The sequence below is a fragment of the Achroia grisella genome, unplaced genomic scaffold, assembly GCF_030625045.1.
Source record: "Achroia grisella isolate CSIRO2021 unplaced genomic scaffold, CSIRO_AGI_Agris_v1 utg1248, whole genome shotgun sequence".
In the NCBI taxonomy this organism is placed as follows: Eukaryota; Metazoa; Arthropoda; class Insecta; order Lepidoptera; family Pyralidae; genus Achroia; species Achroia grisella.
The window spans coordinates 1,102,981-1,129,355 of record NW_026712607.1 but is presented as its reverse complement, the minus strand read 5'-3'; the positions used below and the strand labels follow the sequence as shown (position 1 = coordinate 1,129,355).

Sequence of the window (26,375 nt, the reverse complement as noted above, 5' to 3'; positions counted from 1 at the left end):
TATAATTGTTCTCAAATTGCGGACATTTTACGAAAATCATTTTGCGAAAATAGTGTTTTTATATAATCTATTTATTACCCTACATGTGCTAATATTATACAACATTACAGAGTACAATATTTACCAGGGATGTTAGGCAGCTCCGTAATCTTAACCGAAACTATCGGATATCCGATATAAAAAATTATCCGTAATTACGAATCCGAATTAAAACGTTTCGGATAAATATCGGATAGGGGCGGAGCCTAATTGAGACTGATTGTAATTCCTACCAAATGTTGACATATAAATAAAACCAGTTTATTAGTTATTTGTATTTTACTTATGGAATTCCTGAAAAAATTAATATTTGTAACCAAAATTATCAAAACAATTAATAATTAAGATTAAAAGAGAAATAATTTGATATCCGCATCCGTATCCGTATCCGGTATAATAATCATTCGTATATCCGAAACCCATCCGTATCCGAAATTACATATCCATAACATCCCTGATATTTACACATGTATTATACTTTTTTAAGTATACAAGAGATATACTACTGTATATTGTCTTCCAAATATTTTAATATTATAATAAGCTACATTATGAAATAGTTTAATAGTAAATTACGATATAAGTGCGTTATGATGCTTATAACACACGAGGCGGAATTTCAGCCCGAGTCGAAAGCGAGGGCGTAATAGAGCCGAGTGTGTTAAATACGCACGTATATCGAACGACGGTTTTCAACACACTTGATTTTAAATAAACTCAATCATAAAACTGTGATGCATACTGTTGCTTTCTCACCGTTTTATCAGCGCACAGCTTACTGGCTTGTGCCGCGCGGCGGTCAGTTTGAAATTGGATAAAACAAAGCAAAAAGTGTGATTATGTATAAATATGCACACGTATTTTATCAGTTGCTTTATATATCAAAAACCGGTGAATTTAAATCCACTTTACGATCAAGCGTGTTGAAAAAGTTTTAACTAAATTATTAAACAGAAAACTAGTTTCCTAAATCACGTTCACATATAACTAGTCTGCAAAATAACGTTGGCAACAAACAAAAAAACAAACTGTTGAATTATTTTAAACTTCTAACGGAACGTTAGTATCGTTAGATTTGGTCAGGCCTTATGCTACTTAGAATACTTCTTTTATAATTTACTCGTCGCCTTTCGGTGATCGTCCGAATGATTGGTGGTGGGTGGCGTGCGGCGGCGGCTACAGGTCGGGCGGGTGGGTGTGCTTGTGTATGGCGCGCGGATGGTGTCGGTGCGGTCAGTGCGGCCACCAGCGCGGCGGCGGCTACAGGTCGGGCGGGTGGGTGTGCTTGTGTATGGCGCGCGGATGGTGTCGGTGCGGTCAGTGCGGCCACCAGCGCGGCGGCGGCTCCAGGGCGGGCGGGTGTGCGTGTGTATGGCGCGCGGAAGTGTGGTTCTGACAGTGCGTCCACCAGAGCGGCGGCGGCTACAGGTCGGGCGGGTGGGTGTGCTTGTGTATGGCGCGCGGATGGTGTCGGTGCGGTCAGTGCGGCCACCAGCGCGGCGGCGGCTACAGGTCGGGCGGGTGGGTGTGCTTGTGTATGGCGCGCGGATGGTGTCGGTGCGGTCAGTGCGGCCACCAGCGCGGCGGCGGCTACAGGTCGGGCGGGTGGGTGTGCTTGTGTATGGCGCGCGGATGGTGTCGGTGCGGTCAGTGCGGCCACCAGCGCGGCGGCGGCTACAGGTCGGGCGGGTGGGTGTGCTTGTGTATGGCGCGCGGATGGTGTCGGTGCGGTCAGTGCGGCCACCAGCGCGGCGGCGGCTACAGGTCGGGCGGGTGGGTGTGCTTGTGTATGGCGCGCGGATGGTGTCGGTGCGGTCAGTGCGGCCACCAGCGCGGCGGCGGCTACAGGTCGGGCGGGTGGGTGTGCTTGTGTATGGCGCGCGGATGGTGTCGGTGCGGTCAGTGCGGCCACCAGCGCGGCGGCGGCTACAGGTCGGGCGGGTGGGTGTGCTTGTGTATGGCGCGCGGATGGTGTCGGTGCGGTCAGTGCGGCCACCAGCGCGGCGGCGGCTACAGGTCGGGCGGGTGGGTGTGCTTGTGTATGGCGCGCGGATGGTGTCGGTGCGGTCAGTGCGGCCACCAGCGCGGCGGCGGCTACAGGTCGGGCGGGTGGGTGTGCTTGTGTATGGCGCGCGGATGGTGTCGGTGCGGTCAGTGCGGCCACCAGCGCGGCGGCGGCTACAGGTCGGGCGGGTGGGTGTGCTTGTGTATGGCGCGCGGATGGTGTCGGTGCGGTCAGTGCGGCCACCAGCGCGGCGGCGGCTACAGGTCGGGCGGGTGGGTGTGCTTGTGTATGGCGCGCGGATGGTGTCGGTGCGGTCAGTGCGGCCACCAGCGCGGCGGCGGCTACAGGTCGGGCGGGTGGGTGTGCTTGTGTATGGCGCGCGGATGGTGTCGGTGCGGTCGGCCACCAGCGCGGCGGCGGCTACAGGTCGGGCGGGTGGGTGTGCTTGTGTATGGCGCGCGGATGGTGTCGGTGCGGTCAGTGCGGCCACCAGCGCGGCGGCGGCTACAGGTCGGGCGGGTGGGTGTGCTTGTGTATGGCGCGCGGATGGTGTCGGTGCGGTCGCCGCGCGGCCGTGAGTGCGGCCACCAGCGCCGCGCCGGCGGCGGCGGCCAGCTCGGCTGCTTCACCGCCGCCTCCTCCTCCTCCTCCTCCTCCTCCACCGCCGCCGGCGCCGCTCCCACCCGCGCCGCCCGGCCTGCCGTGTGGCAGCGAGTTCACTATGTGCCTGCAAGTTTTAAGTAGTAGCAGAATACAATGTAGAATTATTATTCAAATAAACTTCCATCGAAGCGCTTTCGAGTAATCATCACTTTTATTTATGTACCGCTAATTCATATTCGGAATGATAAATATGCTTTGTGACTTAAAATAGTGCACGATTATTAACTGTAACAGATCTCTTTCGACCGATCTAACGCTGTGACTATAATAAAAAGTTGAAGTGTCAATTTTGGATGTCCAGTACGACTTATCGGACTTTGAATTTTGATTACGATTTGATAGACTATTTATCGATAAAAGTGCTATGTTATATAACATTAATGAAAAATATTGAAACAAAAACGAGGAAAATGTAGACAAAGTTCCACGGCCAGCTAGTATATAAAAATATTTTGAATAAAGATTTTGAATTGAATTTTAAATTTGAATTTGATACATTCTTAGTGAATTTGTTATGATGGCCTAACCGACCTGACCTCATGCTCAATTTATTTTCCTCCATTGTTGCCCCATCAGCGTATATCTTTAGCGTAGGCGCCATTTGCACCATTCCATTATCATCCATCAAATGAAAAATAAATGTGTTAGGATTTTTCGGTCACGAAAAAGCGTTACCGACGCTTAGATCACATATGTCATCTATAAAGAAGTTTTACTTTAAAAAAAATTGTAAGTGTCATGAGTTACCTGACAGAGTGGAAGGGCAGGTGGTTTGTTTGCACCCAGTCGAGGCCTTGGTCGGTGAGGGCGGCACACCCCACGAACTTAGCGACGCTCGCGCACGAAAACACCACCACCACGTGGTGGCCCTCCTACGAGACACCATTATATTAATATCGCAAAATTCGTTCGAAATATAAACTGACAAAGATTTTAAGGAATACTGTTAAATAAACGTAGTACACATCAAATTTAAAAATAAGTCTTTGAATTACAAAATAGTAAAAAATTTAAAATTCTATAGAAAATTTTAATTAAAACAAGGGACCCATAATAGATCCTTGAGATACTCCTTCTAATTTATTATATTGTAAAAATCCAATATGGAATCATTTTTTCTATTAATTATTGTTACTGAGTGTAAATTAAGAGAACAATAGATTTTTTGAGACATTGAAACTGTATTCGCACCTTGTCAATAGAAAGTCTTACCTGTTTAAGTTTTTGTAACTTTTTCACTGTGCTCTGCGTGAATGGGAAATTGCCGGACCTCTGCGCCTGCTCCACGGTTTGCACATCATCAGTCTTCACAATAAAGTACCGCGCCGAGTTTTCGCTGTTGTCCGCATACTTCTCGATGTTCGCCAGCAGCGTCTTGCCGTTCGGCGACATCGGACTCTTGGGCCCACTGTACGACTGCGGCGAGAAACTCTGCCCGGCCTCGCCTCGCCAGCCCGGCCGCGCCTGTCCGTTTCTGTACCCGTATGCGTTCTGATACAAACTATTCCCCGGGTATTCATTCTGACCGTACTGCGGGTAATACTTATTGTCGTGGCGGTACTGCTCGTCGTTGTCGAGTCTCATTCGCCAGTTCGGGGAGTCCACCGTCGGCGGCTTGGGCCTCTGGCCGATGCCGCTCGGCTGGTTAAGGCCCACGTTCTTCTCCTCGGCCCCGAGCACGTGGACGACCGTGTTCAGTATCTGCTCGTCGAGGGGTGTCATCGGCTTGGCCGGGTTCGACATCCGGCGGATGATGAGCGCGCACAGCTTCTGGCGCAGGTAGTAGACGCTGATGGCGTCGGAGGCGTCGGCCGTGAAGGCCATCCAGTCGTCGAGCGTGAGCACGGCGGTGTCGGGCGAGGCGTTGCCCTCGTCGGCCTCGCTGTCGGAGTCGCTGGAGAGGCCGGGCGGGTTGGCGCGCTGGGTGAGCGCGCCGGCCGCCAGCCGCAGCGGGCCGCCGAACAGCGCCACCGTCAGCGGCGTCACCAGCGTGTTGCAGCGGATGAAGCAGAACCGGCCCGCGCGGGAGATCTCCTCGAACACCACCCAGTCGGTGGGCAGGTCCCGCAGCGAGTCGCGCGCGCCGGCCTGGCCGCCGCCGCGGTGCAGCGTGGAGCTCGGGTGGAACGCCACCTTCACCTCGCGCGACGTGCGCAGCGCGCCCGCCTCGCGGTCCACGCGCGCGATCGACGGGTACAGGCCGCCGACCAGCACGGCCTTCACCACGTGCCACTTCTCCGAGTTGACGTTCACGTCCTTGATGTCGCCCGAGCCGCGCGCCTTCACCAGGCCGAGCGCGCGCAGCTGCGCCAGCAGGCGGGCGCGGTGCGCGACGATCATCTCCATGGTGGCGCCGCAGACGAGCGTGCGCGCGCAGAAGGCGCGGTCGGCGCCGGCGGCGCGCGCCGCCTGCCACGCCTGGAACGCGCGCAGCAGCGCCATGTGGTCCGACCGCGCCGCCGCCGCCAGCTGGCGCCGCGCCGCGCCGCCGCGCCGCCGCCCCTCCGCCGTCGGCGCCATCTGGAACGGCTCCTTGTCGGCCAGCGCGCACACGATCGTCAGCACCGGGTCGAGGCACTTGAGCACGCACGCGTACAGCAGCATCTTGCCGAGCTTCGGCTCGACGGTGAGGTCGAGCAGGTGGCGGCCGAGCTCGGTGAGGTCCTCGACGGGCGTGAGCGCGCCGACGGTCTTGAGGAGCGCGACGGCGTTGCGCACGGCGAGGAAGGCGGGCGGGTCGGGCGCGCGCGCCAGGAAGTCGGCCACGGGCGCCGGGCCGGCCGCCAGCAGCTTGGCGTGCAGGCAGAGCTCGTGGAGCGGCGCGCGCGCCATCTCCGGGGGCGCGTGCGGCGGGAGGGCGGCGTGGCGGCGGCGCGAGGCGAGGCGGTAGGCGCGGCCGGGCCGCGTGCGCCCCGCGCGCCCCGCCCGCTGCCGCGCGCCCGCCCGCGACGACCACACGCACTGCAGCGAGCACACGCCGCCGCTCGACTCGTAGTACTTCTCCTTCACCTTGCACGAGTCCACGACGTACACGACGTCGTCGATCGTGATCGACGTCTCCGCGATGTTCGTGGACAGTATTATCTTGCGCGTGTTCGACAGCTGCCCGAACACCTACGTCGTACGGTATGAGTATTATTAGGCTAAATTTAAAATGTTTTTAATATAATGTTTCTAGTCTAATCTGAGTATCGATATCGATCCGATATCCGATCTTTTGAAACGTAGTCAGCATTGGTTTTCCGAAAATAAATAAATAAATAATCTCACACAACTCACATTAAAGTACACGCTGAATATACACATGAAACTATAAAATGACAAAATTACCTTCTTCTGGTCCAGCGTCTGCATGTTACTATGAAGAGTGAAGACCTGATACTTGGACGCGTTCATCTAGCACGCACATAAATCTCTCAGGAAATTAAAACACAAAACATGAATGTACTTGATGAGGGCGAGTATCAGGTCGTGATCTACGAGGTCCTCAGATATGGTGTGCCGGTACACGTATCCTTTAGCCAAAATGAAATAATTATTATCCCGTTAATATTTTTAACATGAAAAATAAACGTACTATAAAATATGTGATGACAGGATTTTAATATAAACACACACAGTAGGAATTTAACGTATTTAAATGTTATCTTTTTAGGTTATTTATTCGGGGCATGCGTCTGTAATAAAAGAGTAGACCTCGATTCTATAAAACCGCTATAACATCGCTTAAAGAATATCGGTACAATTATGAAAATAATAAAATGTGTGACAATTAATAATTATGATGTTAATATACACAAAACTCTAAGACCCATATCCGGTCAAAACCGGGATGGGTCATAATAATACATATGAGGCTACCTTTTTATATTAACCCATTACAGCCTAAATGATAAGAATTTGGCATTCAAGTTTCAACTGTTCCCATACAGTGAGTGCATTCATTCATAATTTAAGTGCGACGCTTTTGTCGATAGAGCTCTTGACAATGAGTGCGATCACACAGAAACCTGCCTGTCAACTACTTCCCAGGATCTCTCCAGCAGCTCACTGGGAGATAGCAAGCAGAGTAATAAACAGAGAAAGACTCACATGGGCAATCAACACATTTCTACCTTTCAAAGGAGGACTAGACGGTATTTTTCCGGCTCTCCTGAAATGGGAACACTTGGTTCAACTTTTCCGATGCCTAGCTCACCGATACATTGATGAGGAAGTGAAAGTAATTTTCATTCCGAAACCTGGCAGAGGTGACTACACACAGGCCAAGTCCTTTCGACCAATTAGTCTCACATCGTTTTTACTAAAAACAATGGAGAGGCTTTGCGACAAAGAGATCAGAGACCTGATATGTATAAACAAACCACTGCACACCAACCAACACGCCTACAGTCAAGGCAAATCAACGGAATCAGCACTCCACAGCGTCGTAAGTCGCATTGGTAACTCGTCCTCCTTCATAGACATCGAAGGGGCCTTTGATAAAACGAACTTTACAAGTATCAGTCGCGCTCTTGCCATACAAGGAGTACCAACAACTCTCATAGAATGGATAAACAACATGCTGAAAAACCGCACCATTCACCGTAAACACTACCACACGTGGGATCGTAAGTTGTCCACAAGGAGGGGTCGCAACTAAATGAACTCATTGAGGAGCTCAACGACAACGACCTGTTTTAGACGACATTGTGTACTTATATCAGGAAATTTGACATTGAGGAGAAGCCTTCAGAACAATAGAGAGATGGTGCGAAAACCTGTAGAATGAAACAAAAGAGCTCCAGGTACTTTCAATTTTCTTTATACAGAGCTTAAACTTAAGGAGGAGGTCAAGTACTTGGGAGTCATACTAGACAGCAAACTAATAAACACCTTGTCACAAAATTAACAAAAGTGATGAATGCAGGAAAATGCTTGGTAATAAATGGGGTGTCTCCTCGAAAATAACTCTCTGGCTATACACATCAGTACTAAGACCAATGCTGGTATATGGGGCCTTGGTTTGGTGGACAAGGTGAACCACAGTCAACAAACTAAGATCTTTCCAAAGACTTGCATGCTCCTCAGTTACTGGATGTTGAAAACAACCCCAACAATGGCAATGGAAATAGGTTACACCCCTTACCTATACATACAGCAAGAAGCAGCTATAGCTGCCACAAGATTATACCATCTTGGTCTAATACAACACAACCATCCTGAACCAAGCAATCGAATATGAACCTTTGATTGCTATCAAGCATACCACTCGTTTAACAAAATACCAAATACAATTGAAGGAGGAGGAAAGGGACCAATCTGCAGTAAATGAACTTAAAACACAGAGAACATCGGACCTCAACATGAACATATCTATGAAACACAGTTCGATCTTTCAGTGCGAATGTTTTAAAGCAAAAGCTTATACAGGTTAGGGGTCACAATTTCAACATTAAATTCATATCGGATGATGTTAATACAGAACAGAAAATCCAACAACAAACTAATAATCGAGTGCCACATCGCCCTGGAAAAAATTGCAACGCCAACGGAGTAATTATCCAGTGGATAAAGGGGCCATATGGTCACGAAGAGTAGGATCCGGTATGGTGGTTGCAGGCCCCCTCCCGCTCATGCAAATACCATTCTCGCAATTTCGCACCTGGATTCGCCAGAGATCCACCGAAATACAAAACCAAAGATGGAACCTAACCACTGATTGCATCGGTTAACAACACGTCTACTTAATCTAGATAGACATAACCTCAAAATAATGATAGGGACAATAACGGGCCATTGTTTCTTAAACAAACACTTATACAAAATTGATAGAGACAGCCCCTCTGTCGGGGCAGCTGAAGTCACGTAATCATTCATCCTCAGAACGGTGAGGTTAAGTGCGAAGACACCAGACGCGCTTTTGGGAGGAGCTCGGCTACGTTAGTAGTCTGGCTCTACACGCACAACGGCCCGAATGAGTGCAAACATCAGAAATACAATACAATGAGTGCGATCAGAAAAAATCTGGAACCATTGTCCTTTATGTGTTTGAGGGTGCTCTTTCGAACGGAGAAGGTTAGAATTGTGTTGGTTAGAAATCATGTTTAGCTATGAACACTGTGAATTTAAATTACTAAATATGTCGTTAGCGTAACATTAGAAAAAAGTTCAATCAATACCAATGTGCAGCACGTGCGCCGCAGTCTCGGCGAGTCCGTGCGCGGCGGCGGCCATGAGTCCGGTCTGGTGCGAGCGCGAGTGCGCGCAGTCCACCGGCACGCCCTCCGACACGTACATGTACAGGATCTGGCAGAACGAGTCCTGCCGACCACACACATCTATTTACCTAACACGTCTCTCTAGGTACCTCTGTCTGGTAATTATGCCGTCAGTTCCGGTTCGGGTCATCCGTAGTCCTTACGGATCGCTGGGTACCGACATAGAGCATAGGCTTTTTGCCCGGGCATACTGCTGGGGTGAACTACCCCTAAGTATCATTCATTTACAAAAAAAGCACTCCTAAATCATTCATTGTTGATCTGTACAACATAATATAAAAAGAACAGATTTATTGTGAAGATATTAAACACCGATGATAAAAGACTAGATCATGATGCTGCATCTATATTTTATACTAAAGGCCATTACGAGTCAATGGTACGATTAAAGAGAAATTGGTACGATTTAAGAAATTCTTTCAGTATTTGAAACGGAAATTATTCTAGAATCAATAATTTACATTTCAAACACTAAAATGTAAATACACAAAACTCAGAAAGTTCTAAACACCAGGGCGGACTATAGTAATACATACGAGGCTGCCTTCTTTGAAGCACTGCTCCAAGAACTCGTCCATATCTGCCTGCAGGGCCGGGTCCATCTCGTTTTCCTTATCCTCTTTTTCCTTATTGCTTGTACTGGGACTTTCATCTTGGTTTGCTTTCTGTCCTGTATTGGAACAAAAGAATGTGATATACAATTCATAATATTATATGATAACCATAAAAAATATAATAATAATGGACAGTTCGAGAAAATATCCTATATCCTATAAAGAGAAATCGAATGAAAATTTATATTAAAGATTTTTATTCTTAAAGATTATTTAAATTAAAGATTTTTTTCTATCTAAAATTGAGGAATCGAAATCGCGGCCATCGACTTTATAAACAGTCTACCTCTGGTACAAAATAAAAAACCTTTATTCAGTAGGATATCCTAAATTTTTAACAGATAACAATTCAAAATTTTGCTTACCTTCTAAATGGGCCCAATAGCTCTGTCCAGTCTTGAGTTTGGATCTGAGCTCCTTCTCTACTTGAATCATCTTCTTAGAGCGGTACTGCGTGAGCTTCAACACGTCCTCCAGGTAATATTTCTGCACATCGTGCAAACGGCCCGGTATTGTGAGTACTGGGCAGTTGTTGAAATACCTGTAGAGTATTAGTTTAATGTCTAGCAGCGTCACATAACAGTTGCCGATTACTACCAAGTGGTCCGTAAGCTTGTTGGACATTTCAATATTCCAATTAGATACGATAGTATTCTCAATGCATTTACGAAAATATCATGTAAGCCAGGAAAAATATAGACAGTTCGGCGGTCTAATCCATGAGTATGATTGTTTGTATCGGTCTGGGTGTTTTCTATGTATAATATGAATGTATTTACAAAAAAAAAATATCTATGTATATGTATCAGTTATCTAATAACACAAGAGCTTAACTTGGGTCTAGATGGCGCTGTGAGATTATTATAATTATTAAAAAAAAAGTTTCAAAAGAGTTAGCGATTACACTAATAAAAGATTACATAATAACAACAGACTTATTTAACCGAAATGCCGCTTAACTAAAGTTAGTAATTCGTTTTATGACGATTGGGTAAGGTTTTACAACAAATTACCAGGGTCTGTTCTAAATCTGCATGAAAAAAGATTCAAATGTCGTATAAAACACTTACTTTTTAAAAAAGATTATTATAAATTTGAAGAGTTTGTAAACGATAATAATGTTTTTGTAGACCAATCTTAAAATTCATAGCTCTGACAATATTATCTGATTGCACTGGGACGGAGTGCGTAACGGTTTTTATGTTGATTATCGTATACCTCTTACTTGTTATTAATACAAATAAAATTAACGTTCATTACACATCGCTGACCTGGAAAATATCTGTGTGTCCATGGTGGCTGACATGAGGATGAGCTTGAGGTCCTTGAAGCGCGGCAGGGCGTCTCGCAGCGCGATCAGCAGGAAGTCGCTGAACTTGTCACGCTCGTGCACCTCGTCCACGAACACGTGCGTCACGCCTGTACCCATCGTTTGACTGTACATAATCTACTCTTACCCCCTCCCCCCAATATTCTCAGAAGCTCCCAAAATTAATTACTTTTTCTATTTGTATATAATAAAAGAGAAATTTCATCCATCCGCGCAATTTTTGTAAAAAAGGGTCGTGTCCTATTTTTACCATCTATTACACTTTTCTTATACGTTAACGTGAACAGAGATTAAGTGCGTAGCGGTTTCTATGTTGATTGTCGCATGCCTAATCCTTGTTGTTAATTAAATATAAGTAAATCAATATTTATTTAAAAGAGCAACACACAAGTTTCTTAAATTAATTAACACAATATAATTAAGTTTTTGCTTATTCTTCTTGTGATGAATCTGCATTCCGAATAAGAGGTAGAATAAAAAAAACTTGACTATTCAAAAGTGCTTATATTAAGTTTATTTGAATAAAGATTATTTCTATTTATATTTCTGTTATAAACAGATGGCCTGTGATTTTTTTTTAGATCTACACGGACGTTCCTATATTCAATTACCCTCCCCTATACATTTCTTCTCTCCAATGTTGTCCTACCAAAATTTTGGGGAAACTAACTGCACATACAATTTTTTTTAATTCACGAATAAGGAAAACTGTACCCAGTTTCCAAGAAGAAACTAAACCTAACCTCTTTAAAGTCATAGTCAATATTACATTTCTGTTTCACCAAAATCATCCAATAATTTAAACTCATCCAATAATCACGAAACAAAATATTTATATTATTAACCAGGTCTTAACACGAACTAATTTTATGTCAAATAAAAGTATTTACCTCTTTCGACGTTTCGACTATGTTGCAGTAGCCGAGGTCACGAGCTGACTTGAGAGAGGTCCTTTATTTGCCATAAAATTAGTTTGTGTTAAGACCCGGATAATAATATAAATAATGTATAGTAAACATAAAAGTTTAAAAGTAACTATGAAAGAAATTAAATGGAAGAATAAACTAAAATGTATACTCACCACTGAGAGATGAGTCCCCAGCCATGAGTGTCCTCAGCAGCACTCCGTTGGTGCAGTACGTGAGTATCGTGCGAGGACTCACGCGAGACTCCAGCCTGATCTGGTAGCCCACGGTCTGTCCTATCTTCTCTTGGCGCTCTAACGCTACCTGAACGGGCATCAATGAATATTAGTAAACTGAGTACTACATATAACTAGTTGGATGTGTGCGCAGGTATAAGAGAGATATGAAATCAAATCAAATCAAAATCCATATATTCATGTAGGATTTTAACTTATAAACGATATTTTTTTTATTAATATTTTTCACTACCGTCTAGTTTAGTATACAGATTCAATTGAGAAGAACTGGCAAGAAACTCACAGAATTTCTTTTTTTAAGCTAGTTTATTTACTTGGTGTATAAACTGGCTTTAAATAGAATAAATAATAAGAATATGTCTACCTACTTATAAATTTAGATATATTCTTATTACTTATTCTAGTGTGTAAGTGTGTGTTGATTGGTGACTATAGGCATAGATGTTTGCCTGTATATGTTTTATACATGTGTGAGTATAATCACAGTTTAATTGTTTGTAATGTGTATTTTTTTCTATCTAGTTTAAAAGATGGTTTACCCTCTCTGCAACAGAGACAGCCGATATTCTCCTGGGCTGAGTACAGTATATCCTGGCAGGCTGCTTGTGTTCTTGGCAGTAATCCAACACCAGTTGCGGCAACTGAGTCGTCTTCCCACATCCTGTAGCACCAGCCACTATTACTACCTGATAACAAACAATTTTGATTACTTTTTAACAAATATGTTATCTATATTTCACTTTTTTATCTGAGTACATTTGTGATCAGTCCCAAGATAATGCTATCATGTAGTGTGGCTTCTCATTGGAAACTTCTACTCATCTGCATACTAGAGCTACTGTTGTGTATGGTACTAGGTCTAGCACACCACATTAGTTCAAATGGTTGGGGGTTTGATTACTCGCACAGTACAAGCATTTGTATTCATGTGTATGATTGTTTGTATGGATCGGGTGTTTTCTATGTATATTATATATGTATTTACATCAGTTATCAGGGACCCATAATACAAGCTCTGCTTACCTTGGGACTAGGTGACATTGTATGTATACAAGTTAATAATGTATATAAATTAATTATTTGTTAAATAATTAAACACATATATTATGGATCCTGTAGTCTAAAATAGATTTAAATGTGTTACCTGATTATGAGTAATGGCATTAATTAGATCCAGTCTTTGTTCATAAATAGGCAGCTTCTCTCTAAACTTTATCAGATCAGGATTATATGTTGTATTGGGGACCTGTAAATAAATACACAAGAAATATCATATAACAACATACATATTTTACCTAATCCAGTTACATAAAAATAAAACAAGTTATGATTTTTTTTGATAGATATATCCTTTATTTGTTTGTTACACACGTTTAATCACACACAACATGTTCATAAGAATAGACAATACATAATACAAGATAAGATTTATAAAATTATGTTATTATGTGTGATCTGTAGCAATACAAAAAGGTCGAAACTCAGCGTGGAACAATCATTACGTGAGATTGCAACCCCTAGCCAAGTTTTGAAGTCAAGTGTTATTTTATAATGACCCCAGATATAAAGTCTCAAAAAAGAATGTGTTAATAAAGTTGTAACAAGCCTGGTAACTTTATTAACACATTCTTTTTATTCTATTACAACAAAATGAGCAACAATATACTATGTCTATCTATAAAATATCTATTTTATTTTTATTTTATGGACATATAACAATTTCGACTATTATTAGGTACTATTCTAATTATATTTTTATTACACATAGTTATTTCCAGATCATCGGTCAACCTTGTCGGAGGCCTTCTTTTGGACCGACAATCTGGTCAAGATAGCTGGAAAGCATGGTTGCGAGAAGAGCAGAACCAATCTTTGTGGAGATATTTGGAGGAGGCCTTTGTTCAGCAGTGGATGTTTTCCAGGCTGAAATGATGATGATAGTTATTTATGTTTACACACCTGTGCAACCCCATTGTTCAGTTGTCCAAGACTTTTATGAGCCAACTGGGGGCTTCGCTCCTTCTCAGGACAACAGCTTAAGTCATCCTTCTCCTTACTGGTAAGTGGGAAGGCATTTGAGAGCTCAGCAATACTACATCTCATGTTGGAATCCAATATCAACTTGGCATCATTCTGAATGATTGTGGAACCAACCCTTTTATAAATTGTTATAAAACGATTCACACCTGGAAAATTAAAATAAAGTTTTATTACATGTTCAGTTTTCACCAGGGCGTTTTTTGAACTAATATTATAAAGGGGAAAGATTTAATTTGTGTTTGTAATAAATTCTATAATTTATTTTATTCATAAATTTATTTTAAATTAAAGAGTACACATAAATATTTAATTCATAGTTTAGATCATGCAACCTAACCCAAAGACCTTCTTTATTAATGCAGAACTAAACACAAATTGTTTTTTGTTATTGTATATACTCTATACAAAAATTGTTATCTGTGTATAATGTATAATTTATTTTATTCATAATATCTACACAAATATTTATAATTTGCATTCAACCTAACCCAAAGACCTACTTTATTAATGCAGAACTAAGCACAAATTCTTACACCTTATTATTTTCCATATTTTAAAACTAAACAGACAATTAAATTCCTGCATAGTATAATAATAAAAATATAACACAATAAAAATATTTTTTTAAAGAAGAAATATTCTCCTAAATAATTATATTGAATATTAGTGCAAAAATGATATTACTCAACTTATGAAATTGTGTAAATATTGTGAAAATACTTGAAGTAATAAATAAAATTGAAATGAATATATTTATATGACAAATTAATATTTATATATAAAATGTAACACACTACATTTATTTCTAAGATAGTTAATGTACCAATTAAAATAAGTTCATGTTGTATCTGTGTCATAAATAAAAAAAAAAAATAGTACTTATATATTAACTTAAGTAAGTCTTTTTGCCTTTCCCTATAATGGGGAGAAAGGAACCAAAAAAAATAAATTTAGGATCTTTGGCATTTTTCTACCTAATATGTAACATTAAAATAAGAACATTTACCTTTACCGCGGGATTTCGACTTCAAGCCCAATTTAGCAACAGTCTCATGGATAAAACCTCGCTCCTGTGCCGATAGGAATGTAGAGAACTTGAGCTCCGTTTCGTTTTCATCACTTAGAAACTTGTCCAGTTGGATTTTGAGAGCTATACTCACGGATTCCGCTATGGGAAAATGTTTGTTACCGAAATTTCGTTTACCTTTCTTAGAACTCATCTTTATTGCTAATTTATTGAATTTTTACAGAATCTTAACATATCAATATATGACACACTAACTACTTTACACAATGTTCCGGTATTATGCAATAATTAGTTAAATAAAACAGAAATAGGAGCAAAATAAAAATTATCCTTAAATAATATTAAACCAGATAATACAGAAACAGATGAGAAATATCACAGTACAACTATGTCTGTGATTTCTGGTAGTCATTGACATTGACATTATATTTCTGAAGTGTTTACTGATTATGATTGACTGAATGATCTTTCATCGTGTGCGACTTGATTCACATTTTGAGGATCTAATCTGTGCAAGTGGAAGTCTTTCTGATCTACCTGTAATTCATCTTCACGTGTTTGAGTATGAATTTATAAAAATAAATAAAAACTATAGTTATTTTACATAGTATATACAATAACAAATAACATGTCGAAGAAAATAAAACATTTAGTTGTGGACACAACGGCATTCATAAAAGCAGCTAACCTACAAGATTTAGCTGAGAATGTTTACACCTTACAAGAGGTAATTGATGAGGTAACCAGCGATAGGCAACGCAGGAAATTAGTTGTGCTTCCTTACGACCTGAAGATCAAAGATGTATTCACTGAGAACATCAAAATCATTACGGACTTTGCGAAGAAAACTGGAGACTATACGAGTTTATCAGCAACAGATATCAAGGTAATGGCACTGGCATACCAAATGGAAAAGGAAAACGTGGGCATAGAACACTTGGCAACTGAACCTAAAATGCAAAAAACTGTTAAGGTAACTGGAATTGAAGGGTTTAATCTACATCCTGAAAATAAAATTAATGAAAAAGAAACCAACACAGAACTTGAAAGTGATAACAACACACAAGAACCAGTAGAAGTATGTAAAAATACCAATATTACTGTAGAAAGAGATGATACTAAAAAAATACAGCTTGAAATAGAAAATGATTCTGATATATTGACTGAAGAAATAGAAAATTTAAAAAATATACATTTGGCTGATGAAGATGTGAATGAAATTATGGCAAAAGTTTCAGACAATGATGAAGAGGAAACAGAGAGTGATGATGAATCCTCCGATAGTGATGGAGGAGAATGGATAACACCAGGTAACTTAGCTGAGAAAAAAAGAGAGATGGATATGGGTGAATTCGATGATAAAACTGTTGAAGTGGCTTGTATAACTTCAGATTTTGCTATGCAAAATGTTCTTAAACAAATTGGCCTCAATGTTACTGCAATAGATGGGAGGGTCATCAGACAACTACGAACATTTATATTTCGCTGCACAACTTGCTTTAAAACTACTAGTGTGATGACAAAACTATTTTGCCCAAAGTGTGGCCACGCCACACTGAGGAAAGTTGGAGTTAGTATTGATGAGCATGGTAACCAACACATTCACATAAATGGAAGGAAACCATTGTCAGCTAGAGGTAAAAAGTTCAGTTTACCTACACCAAAGGGTGGCCAGCATTTCCAGTATCCAATATTGACTGAGGATCAACACATTCACAAGAGGTTTGCAACCAAAATGGCACGGAATAAAACAAATGCATTGGACCCTGACTACACAGCAGGTTTCTCACCATTCGTTATGAAAGATGTCAACTCCAAATCAGCAGTATTAGGAGTGAGAGCTAATAAACAGGATCTGAAATATTGGATGAAAAATTATTCAAAAGGAAAGAAATAAAAGCAGATATAAAAAGAGTTTCTATCTGCCTATACTATATAAGTGATAAATAAAAGTCTATTTAATAAAACAAATATATTTCATTAGTTTGTTTGATTTAATAAGGCATCATAACTAATGTGAGATATAGTCACTTGCTAAGTTTTTCTTCAAAGAACTTAAATACAGAGTCGATACATGCATAAGATGTCATTTCATGTTTTGGATGACCTGAAATAAACAATACAACAAAAATAATGGCACAGTTTAACAAAATATCTATGTGTATTATATATATATATAGTATAAATATACCTGCTGATACCCTGGCACAATCAAAATCTGGTGTATTCATTGGTGTATCTAGTACTGCAGCAGAAGATATCCAATTTCTTGAAATCTAAAGCAATAACATTATATTTGTAATAAATTTAATGTATATATTTAAAAAGGTCATGGTCTACTAGAATATACACAATGAATTTAATACTTTACCTCTTTAAAATGCTTTGACATTTTGATATTAGAAAATGCATGAACAGAGTCTGTAAATGCAATAGCCTTTACTTGATCATTGAATGCATCTTTCAATTGGTCTGCTAATGTGAGAGTCACAACTCCTCCGTAACTGTGGGCCACAATCACAATGGACGATGCTTTTGCTTTTTTCACATAAGTGTCCCATACGTAGTGAGCATGCTCCTCTGCTGTGCCACTGTGCTGAATCTTCTTCCCATTTGGCAAGTAGTTGTCATTTGTGTTTAAGATCAAAACACCATAACCTTTAGATATAGCTTTCCTAATATAAGGTATTTGTGTACCCATATCTAAACTTTCATTGATGATTAGTCTGAAAAAAATAATCAGATGAATAATATCTTCATTGTTGTTCTCAACAATATAAAAAAACATAACATTTTTTTATTTATTTTAATGACTTGTTACCCACTTATTGTTATATAAATTTAATAACAAAAACAAACTGCTTATTTTTGTTATTTAATTAAAAATTTAATAAATTTTTATGGTATCTATGTATGATAGGCTTTACTAATCATCTAATACTAAATAATGTGTTTATATTCTATAAGCTGTTGAATAATCAAATAAATTAAATTAAATTTGTGTTCATCATCAGAAAAAAAAAATTGTTATGGATTTTCTATTACATTCTATTCAGCCCACTGCTAGACATACACCTCTCCCAAGTCATGCCACTGGGCATGATCATTAGTCCTTCTCATCCAGTTATTGAATGTCAAGTCACTCATAGATTATAGATAACTTTCAATTACATCTAGCATCTAAGTAACAATACTTACGATCTAGCCCATTGTCCAGCTTTCACGACCCCTGACCCATTGATGAGAATCAATAAAGTATCTGTCTTGTCATAGTCTTTGGTAACAAATATAAATGTTCCATCAGTGGATCCTTCTGGTACAGGCAACCTGATTAAACTTTCCCGTGTTTCCAAGATATGGTACACATAGTCCGTTATTGCATCACCAAGCTTCTCATAATGCGCCTGACACTCCTGATGCTGATCACTGACATTGAATTGAAACGGTTCATCACCTGGCTGGCCATTATCATCCAATTTTCTAAGCTGGCCATCTGCATGGATATATTTTTTTAAACAAATAGATTATAAATAAATAAACCACACAAGTAGTACAATTTACACAACACCAAATAGTCCCACAGTGAGCAAAGCTCGTATTATGGGTACTAGACAACTGATATAAAGACTTAGACTTTTTTTTTGTAATTACGTACATAATATACATAGACCCAGACTAATACAAACAATCATACTCATGAATACAAATGCTTGTACCCTTCGAGGAATCGAACCGCTACCATCGGAAGAAAAGTCCTATGCCGCTACACCAAGGTAGTTACTACAAGAGATTACAAGTAATTTGTATAAAATAAAATAAATTTATTAGAAAAAGATTAGAAGTCAGTCAAGTAACAGTATTTTGTGAGAAAAATAAATAAATATTATTATTATTGATATAGGCATATGACTGATAATTACAATATACTAGAATTGGAAGGGCTTAGTGTAGGAAGATTATTAATAACTAGAAATGGTGACAAAGTACAAGGCGGGCTGCACAATATAAGAACTAATACAATTATGGACTTCCTGCATTATTACGATTTACAAATTATTATAATTGTACAAACCAACATTGAATCCGTATCCTAAATCTTTCATCGTTTTTATTGATTCCATCGCCTTGGTATATACAGAAAACGCCTTTGAAGTAGAATTAGCCGGTACTCGTTTAATCGGCGCCACCCAGTGCCTTATGAGACCGAGTTTATTTGTATATTTTAACGTCATCTACTTATAACTGGAAACGATCAAAGAACTCTACATACGGCTTAAATTCTCTTCGTTTTCCACCGAATAAGTTATATAAATAATTGAAAAGGTAAATTGTTGTGGCTATGAATAGATATTGTAAACAAATAACTTCAGTCAACTTGACTGAACTGATGTTGAACTTTGACGTTTTGACTGAAGTTAGAGTTCAGAAATTACACTTAGATAAGTACATAAATATACTAATAATTTAAATTATACATTATGATTAATATTCTAAATATAAGTCAGACATTTTTAAATATATTATTGACTGTGTAATTACAAGAGTGTTAAATTATAAACACCCTATTAATGATTAAAATTTTAGCTATATATTCAAGTTAGATGTTTCCTTTCTCGACTCATGGGTTTCTTTACGTTCTTATTTTAGTATTCGTAAGTTCAGGCATAGTATAAAAGAATAATAATAGAGTATTGAAAATTAATCAAATGATGTATGCTTAATGAATTGAAGTAAAACAGAAATTGGATTCGTTCAGAAATGGGCATCCGTAATAAAATACCTTCACGACTATCATTACTGATGGAGTAATCAGAAGCATTTAGACGTAGTGGTGCAGATTATGCATGCAAGACGCTTGACACAGTTTTCGATAGTTATATTTTAATTAGATTTTTGAGTTAAATGTGACAGTGGTGAATCTATCAGTTTCTTGGAATGATCTGGTTTATCGGCGTTTCGATCACCGGAAACTGACTGAAAAATGTAAATGTAGTTTTCTTGTGACGGCCAGATGAGCATTCAGGACGAACTTAAAGTCATTCAAACTTTAAAACATATTCTATCTAATTTATAGATATGATGAGTGGATGATAAGAGGTCCATAGTCTAGTGTCGCTAACTACCACAATTAAATACAAAGCCATTATTGTTAATAGATTTTCTACTCTTTGCGATGTACAAAGAGCTTAAAATTCAGTAACAATGATCTATGTTGATATTATAAAATTGTAGAGTGTGTATGGTTGAACAAGCTAATTTCAGACACTCCTTGTTGTATAGCCTGTAAATTAAGGAAGGCTATATAACATGACGCTACAATCAAGCAGATCATTAATGAATAATATTGTAGAAATAGGGTAGAATTATTCCTTGTAAGGCTTTACTCTATCTTAAGTGATATACTTGAAGTTGTCTGTCTATAAATAAAATACAGATATTATAATTTATTTATTTAATCATTATACCAATCCAAGAATAGTAGAGTAAATGACATAACTAGCAAAAAGAACAATATGTAGACTCTCAAACCGGCATTTCTCTGGATAGCCTGTTTGATTTGTTCATTTGCATCTTTTACATTCTCTGTAGCACCTACAACTGTTGTTGATATCCTGTCAATATCCTGCTCTTGTTGCAATACCTGTAAAATGATAATAGTATCTGTTATTTATCTATACTAAATACTAATATTATAAAAAGATATATGACTTTTTCTAGTTTGTAATCAATATACTCAAAATAACTAAGATAAAAAAAAGACTTGCAACACAAAAAAAACAATATTAAAGTATACTCATTTATATTGAAACTAAAAAATATCTTAAATGTGTAATTAACAGATTTATGTGCACAATAGAGCTACATTACTCTTATTATTTATTTCTATATACTGTGAAAATTGGTACACAGTAACTTCAGACAAGTAACTCAAAGGCAAAATGCTTTACTTTTATCTTTTGTACAATATTACTTCACATAAATCTAAATACATCTGATAACTGTTTAGAGATAGGGGAAAAAATATAAACTTTACTTTGATAAGAGGCTAACATGTTCTACATTTCTTTTTTTATTTTATTTGTTCCTTGTTCATCCGCAATCAGCAAGTATACTATAATTGGATGGTTGTTAAATGACAATGCAAGTCTGCAGTTCAGAGTGCACACCTTTTTATTTAAATAATGCCGCCAACATTATATTTTACATTTACATTATTTAACATGTCCTACATGAAGAAAAATTTTCAATATTAGCTGTGGGGACTAATATATATAACATACTGATTTTTAGACTCTAAGTATTTAAATAGGCAGTAATTAATGATTTACCTTTTCCGTAAATATCTCCTGCAACTCGGCTATGTGGAGTACTTTACTTTCAATCTGTTTAACTTCCTCTGTCATGCTGTTCAATTCATTTAGCAACTGAACATTTTCAGATTCAAACATCTGCAACTCTTCTGTACTCAACTCTTCCTCATCAGCAATTACAGCTGTTTCATTCTCGGACAAATTCAATTTCCTTTTCGCACTATCCGGTTCTTCCACTGTTTCTGCCTCTTTCTCTTGCCCTTTATTAATTGAAAAAGGATTTGGAATATTTGATTTAGTCTGTGGAAGCTCCAGACGGGACAACTTGCGAATATCAAGCGCACGTTTGACCCTCAGTGCTTTTAATTCACTGTGGATTTTACAAACAGCTTTTAAGTACATATCTATTAAATTAATAACTGCATCCATATGTTCCCTGGTCTGCTGCGAGACAGACAACTTGCGATTATCATTCCTAAATTCTTTCAACAAGTGTGAACAGGTGTTGATGATCCTCTGCGCTCCAGTATCAATTTGATCCCTATCGGCTTCGGACATTTCGTTCCCGTTAACATTGTTAAAAAAACTCAAATACCTTTCCCTGTGTTCTAGCAAAAAGTCGCGTAATCTAGTTATTTGGGACGTAATATCCTTAGCGGTAAGTGTAAAAACAGTCTTTGGCTTAATTCTGAATAGGCGCTGTTTATCTTCGTTTACAGGACTTTGAATACCAAATGCCTTGTTGCGTGTTTTGACTGTTTTTATGCAAGCTCTAAATAATGGTGTAATATCCATTATTACTAACTATAAGGCTGTAAATATAGTTAACACCAATTGTAATAATAGTAAAAAATAATTATAATTAATTATTAAAATATAAATAGGTAAATTCCAAGGAACATAATAGTCTAAATTACAGAATCGATCAATACAGCATGACAGTATTCAGTTGACGTTTACTTTTTTTAACTTTTCTTAAAGTTTGATAGCCCAACTGACGGTTAGAATACTCAGCAGAATTGTCAGTTAGTCAGACCTTCATCAGTTTGTCATTTTGACATTAATTTTGATTCTCATTCTTATTTATTATTATTTTAATTACAAATACATTATTATATTATAACAATATATTTGTAATTATTTAAATAATCTGTCTGTGTAAATAAGCATGGCATCTGCATCTGGGAATCGGTCAAGACATTCTATCCCTATAGACATATTGGACGATCTATGCAGGTAGGAAAAGTCACCTTTGTTTTGCTAACTAATAAGAATTTAATATTTGTTTTTAAATTCAACTCTCAGTGCTTCAACAATAACAACCAATTTACACATAAAATATAACATTTAACCACCATATTTTATATTTACAGTCGTTTCATAATAAATTTGCCACCGGAAGATCGTGGGAACTTGGTTAGAATATGCTTTCAAATTGAGCTGGCTCACTGGTTCTATTTGGATTATTATTGTACAGACGAATCAAATAGACTGAATCCATGTGGAATTAGAGAATTTGCAGCACATATATTTCAGGTATTATTGCTACTATTGTAAGAGTATAATTGAATTTTAAAATAAATGGTTATTTAGGTTCCAGAGAATCTTAACTGCTCCATCAGATATTATCTGATCAAAATGGGGCAGTTTATGATTTCAGTATCAAGCAAGCATTTTGCAAGTTACATGAATCTTTCATAGTTTTTATTGCTGATAATGGAATGGTGCACCTGCCTGCGCTTACAGTTTACGCTGGAGGGCAACAGTGGGTGATAAGATGAACATGAGGTCAGATCAATTAGCCCATCATGACAAATTCACCAGGAATTCATCATGATGGTTTCCAAGGGAAACTGTGTCGAAATCAACCTGCAATAAAGATTTGTTTAATCTGAAACTTTATTTTAACATATTACTTTTTAAGCTTTAAATGATGTTTCCACAGCATAATTTTAAAATTTGCATATGTATATTAGTGTTTCCATTATTGTCGTCGTCTACAGCATAAAAATAAATTTTTGTTGTTTCCATACAAATAGTAATTTTTACCGTATTAAACTACAAACCAAAATTTTTTTCTTTCAAAATTTCAAATAGGTGTTTGTTTTATGATATAGAAAACTATAAAAAGGTCATCTTTTTTATAAAAAGATTTAGTCAAGTCTTTATTTTAGTGATAAATAAAAAAAATATATTTGATACAAAAACCATATATTTATTAATACCTAAACTTTAATAACCTATAAAAATAGTAATTAAAATGGAAAAACTTATCAACATCGCAAATGTCAAATTTGTCTCTGGGATTAAAAAACAGACTAAAAAAACTAACAATAATAATAATAATCTCAGAACACACAGCGCCATCTAGACCCAAGTTAAGCTAGCTAAAGCTTGTATTATTGGTACTAGACAACTGATACAAATACATAGATATTTTTTTTCGTAAATACATACATATTACACATAGAAAATACCCAGACCAATACAAACAATCATACTCATGAATACAAATATTTGTGCCATGCGAGGAGTCGAACCCGCAACCATCGGACGTAAAGTGCTGTGCTAGACTGCCAGACCACCGAGGTCAGCAAATAATATAATTATAAATATTTTAATAATACATATTCTAGAAATACAATTGTTTTTGCAACTTTTAAAAGAATACATTTTAATATGCTTTGTAAGATAACTTAGGAGAGTAGTTATTCTACTGCTCCTAAGTTATTGTGATTAAATTCGATCGTCATTTTGGCCTGACAGTCAACATGTTAATGCATTTTTTTTTTGTTCAGCATGTTCCACAGTTGAGAGAGCATGTAAGTAGCTTGGATGCGGTGCTGGATAACTGGAGGGAGTACAAGCTAACTGTACCAACATATGGTGCCATACTATTGGACACTGACTTGACCCATGTCTTGTTAGTGCAGTCATATTGGACAAAGGCATCTTGGGGCTTTCCAAAGGGAAAGGTCAATGAGGATGAGGAGCCATGGAAATGTGCCGCTAGAGAAGTTAGTACTACTTTAATTTATTTGTCTTTACCTGTTCTCTTTTTTTTAAATAAAGGAGGTTCTAAATTTAACAGTTTTTTTTGTGTGTTTTTTTAGAACTTTTTTTTGGAGAATAATTTTTGATGATTTTTTTTTTCATTCTATGGCCAGTAATTTTTGAGTTATCATTAATAATGTGGAATTTTAGAGAATCCACTTTAGATGTTAATGATCGTTTTTTGTTTTGTTTAAAAGCAAACAGAGTGAAGAATAAATTTCGAGAATAACTAAAAAATATGTGTGTTAAATAAATTTTGTTATATTTAACATGTAGTACATTCTCCTTCCTTTAAGTATTGATAACTAGTTTCCACAAAACAAAGTATATATACGGTCAGTAATGATAAATTAAGACTAATTCTAAAGTATGGCAACACTTCTTACAGGTATTGGAAGAAACGGGCTTTGATATATCAAAGCTTATAAGCAAAAATGACTATGTAGAAGCCACTATCCATGATCAAATCGCTCGCTTATACATAATTCCTCACATATCACGGGACACGAAGTTCCAACCTCGTACCAGGAATGAAATAAAAGCGTGCGAGTGGTTCGCATTGGCTGATTTGCCGACTAACAAAAAAGATAATACACCCAAAGTGAAGATGGGCGTAAGCCCCAATGCATTCTTCATGGTGATACCGTTCATGAAACGAATAAGGCGATGGGTACATGAACGGACCACGAAAGTCTATAATAATAGCACTAAACGTACTAGACATAAGTCTATGGGTGATATAGAGGCTTCAACTAGCAAGCCGAAAACAAAATCTATCTCCCAAGGACTAGAGAATGAGATCAAGGAATATCAACAGAATACTGTTAACAATTTCAAGTACAATAATGGCCATAATAACAGCCACGGTAATGGTAATACTCATGGAAACGCTGTTCCCATGATTGGGATGACTCCCAATCATGGAAACGGAACAAAGAACAATAATGTATACGTAAATAGCAATAGGAAAGAACGTAAGATAACGAAGAGGCAACTCTTCACGCCACAGAATACTCATACAAATAACTTCTCGCCTGTCCAAAAAGACAGTAGTCCGAACGAGGTGCAGGAAGATCATTCGTTTTTCAATTTCGTTGCGCCGTCGTGGGCCAATTTCAAGTTCGACCGGCGCGCAATACTAGAATGCCTGACTTGAAAGCTGTGACCGATTAGAATTGGTCTCAGATGTGAAGCATTTCTTATTCTCTACTTGTCTTTGACAAAATTGGCTTTAATTACTGATACATGTAATTAAAAATTACAACAGACTCTTTTGTTTTTATATTCTTTAGGTGAATTGATCCAGCTGACCCGCGCCACATCCTCTGCGTCACATTTACTAGGCATTTATATTTCACCCAATTTACACATGTTTTAAATTACAGCCTATGTTTTATTCTGATGTATAAGCTATATTATTGTAAAATATAATCAAAATCCGTTTCAAAATCACTAGTTTTTGCAACAAACAGTAACAAACTTCCATCCATCCATACTAACAATTACTATGTAATAACTATTATGTAATTGGAATAACAGACAAGCTTATGTCTCGCCTTATTTTAAGTGGCGACCAGTCTTTTTTTTTTAATGTATCATAAAGGAATTGTGCACTCGTCTGTGCTAACGGTTTACGTAGGCGGGGCCTCAGTAGAGGATGATAGATGATTATGGTCAGGTCAGTTAACCTATTGAGACAAAATTCACAAGATCTTTATCACGGTAGTCTCCTGTGGGAACTGCTAAGAGGTCAACCTATGGTACATTGCTAGCAATGGAATCGTCATTCCACATTACTAATAACCTACAACAACCTAAATTACTGCCCTGACTTACGCCCAAAGACGACGTGTAATATTGCTCAGAGTAA

At 38.6% G+C, this 26,375-nt stretch overlaps 5 protein-coding genes across 5 annotated transcripts; 2 read left to right on the top strand and 3 right to left on the bottom strand.

Moving 5' to 3' along the window:
* Nucleotides 1-1,108: 1,108 nt before the first annotated feature.
* LOC131854913 (3'-5' RNA helicase YTHDC2-like) lies at nt 1,109-15,504 on the bottom strand. Its single transcript, XM_059206096.1, is given in 15 exon segments — nt 1,109-2,464; nt 2,585-2,771; nt 3,455-3,579; nt 3,920-5,821; nt 6,038-6,219; nt 8,700-8,851; nt 8,853-9,010; nt 9,504-9,637; nt 9,947-10,122; nt 10,853-11,000; nt 11,993-12,140; nt 12,613-12,759; nt 13,218-13,319; nt 14,033-14,259; nt 15,120-15,504. Coding segments are annotated over 15 exon segments (5,358 nt in total). The 5' UTR covers nt 15,334-15,504.
* Nucleotides 15,505-15,749: 245 nt separating this feature from the next.
* Nucleotides 15,750-17,128, top strand: LOC131854891 (RNA-binding protein NOB1). Its single transcript, XM_059206072.1, has one exon. It carries the CDS (start codon nt 15,769-15,771, stop codon nt 17,035-17,037), a length of 1,269 nt encoding a protein of 422 aa, XP_059062055.1. The 5' UTR covers nt 15,750-15,768; the 3' UTR covers nt 17,038-17,128.
* On the bottom strand, nt 17,067-19,511 carry LOC131854889 (FAM172 family protein homolog CG10038). The gene is made up of 5 exons (XM_059206071.1): nt 19,213-19,511; nt 18,339-18,633; nt 17,512-17,866; nt 17,332-17,416; nt 17,067-17,247 (listed from the first exon to the last, which is right to left on the bottom strand). The coding sequence occupies exons 1-5, from the start codon at nt 19,370-19,372 to the stop codon at nt 17,168-17,170; spliced, it is 975 nt and encodes a 324-aa protein (XP_059062054.1). The 5' UTR covers nt 19,373-19,511; the 3' UTR covers nt 17,067-17,167.
* Nucleotides 19,512-20,592: 1,081 nt separating this feature from the next.
* Nucleotides 20,593-22,376, bottom strand: LOC131854935 (syntaxin-18). The gene is made up of 2 exons (XM_059206121.1): nt 21,470-22,376; nt 20,593-20,781 (listed from the first exon to the last, which is right to left on the bottom strand). Exons 1-2 carry the CDS (start codon nt 22,244-22,246, stop codon nt 20,593-20,595), a joined length of 966 nt encoding a protein of 321 aa, XP_059062104.1. The 5' UTR covers nt 22,247-22,376.
* A 124-nt stretch (nt 22,377-22,500) lies between these two features.
* On the top strand, nt 22,501-25,773 carry LOC131854903 (m7GpppN-mRNA hydrolase). Its single transcript, XM_059206087.1, has 4 exons — nt 22,501-22,687; nt 22,825-22,987; nt 24,250-24,468; nt 24,894-25,773. The coding sequence occupies exons 1-4, from the start codon at nt 22,620-22,622 to the stop codon at nt 25,659-25,661; spliced, it is 1,218 nt and encodes a 405-aa protein (XP_059062070.1). The 5' UTR covers nt 22,501-22,619; the 3' UTR covers nt 25,662-25,773.
* Nucleotides 25,774-26,375: the final 602 nt, after the last annotated feature.